Source organism: Octopus bimaculoides, chromosome 28 (genome assembly GCF_001194135.2).
Source record: "Octopus bimaculoides isolate UCB-OBI-ISO-001 chromosome 28, ASM119413v2, whole genome shotgun sequence".
Lineage (NCBI taxonomy): Eukaryota > Metazoa > Mollusca > Cephalopoda > Octopoda > Octopodidae > Octopus > Octopus bimaculoides.
In genome coordinates, this window is record NC_069008.1 from 3,650,114 (window position 1) to 3,651,439 (window position 1,326).

At 32.2% G+C, this 1,326-nt stretch overlaps 1 protein-coding gene across 1 annotated transcript in view; it reads right to left on the reverse strand.

The window, feature by feature from the left end:
• The window catches only part of LOC106883229 (carboxypeptidase A5), a 17,312-nt gene that overhangs the window by 3,563 nt on the left and 12,423 nt on the right, over window positions 1–1,326 (reverse strand). The window contains exon 5 of the mRNA XM_052977737.1: window positions 532–726. Within this exon, the coding sequence (XP_052833697.1) occupies window positions 532–726 (195 nt within the window). The remainder of the gene's footprint in view (window positions 1–531; window positions 727–1,326) is intronic.

Below are 1,326 nucleotides of genomic sequence, written 5' to 3' on the forward strand. Positions count from 1 at the left end.
ACTTACTCAGTATTACCTGTATCATTAGGGTCTGGTTGACTCCATTACCCACCATAACCTTTATATATATATATATACATATATAATTATATATATATAACAGGTTCGTGTGTCACATAGCTAACTAGAGGCGATGGCCTCTTGGAGCTAATCCACGGCAGCATTCGTCCTAATTTTGGGACTGCCATGTTGGCTTGGCGATAACTATTAATTTCCAGTACCGCTGCCGTAGTCTCCTTTAGAGAGACTTAGAAATATTAATAACCATATATATATATATATATATATATAAAATTAAAACATAGGGTAAAAAATCAGATATTAATTAATAGCGATTTATTACCAGGAAGCTAGCACATTTAAAGAATCAGAGAGATTCAGAAAAAATATCTCAGATCTTAGGGAATTAAAGTATATTCTTATATATATAATGATGACCACTAAAGTGGACAAATTGTATGCTAGAAGAAGATCACATTTTGCGTTTACTAAGACCTAATGGTTCTCAAAAGAAAGAATTTCTTTATGTACATACACCCTGTCATTGGTATACATACATTTTATACATTTATATCCCAATATTCTTGCAGACTGTGAGGAGATTATATAATAGTTGAAGCTACAAACCTTGATGGCATAAATCTCTCTTTGCTCGTAAGTGGTCCCATAGGAAACGAGAGACACGTGGCTATGCCCTGCAGTATAGCGCTTCAGAAGAACCACAATCTAGTGAAGATATAAATTTACATAATAATAATAATAATAATAATAATAATGCTTTCTAATTGATGTATCAATACCAGCAGATGACAACGTTTCCCTAAAAGAAATGGAGAAACTTTCAAAATACAAAGACCTGGAAATAGAGGTAACTCGAATGTGGAATCTAAAATCAGAAACAATTCGTATTATTGGAGGTGCCTTAGGTATAATAAAAAAATATTCAGACAAATACATAACAAGAAAACCAGGACTTACACATATATATAACATAAAGAAAATTGCACTACTGGATACTGCACACATCCTACGCAAAACACTTTCAATACAGTAACCATAAGAGCATTACAGCAAACCACAGCACATACCCAAGGCACACAGAGCTGCGCTCGGTAGTGAAGTGAAAGCACGTTATAAAAATAAAACTACTGAATAATAATAATAATAATAATAATAATAATAATAATAATAGTAGTAAAGACGAAGAGTGCGATTCGATTGTATAGATATTTTATTATTTCAACAGTCAACTTATAAAATATCTATTACAATCGAATCACACTCTTCCTCTTGACTATTTACCTTCGTAAAGAGTTACGTCAATCC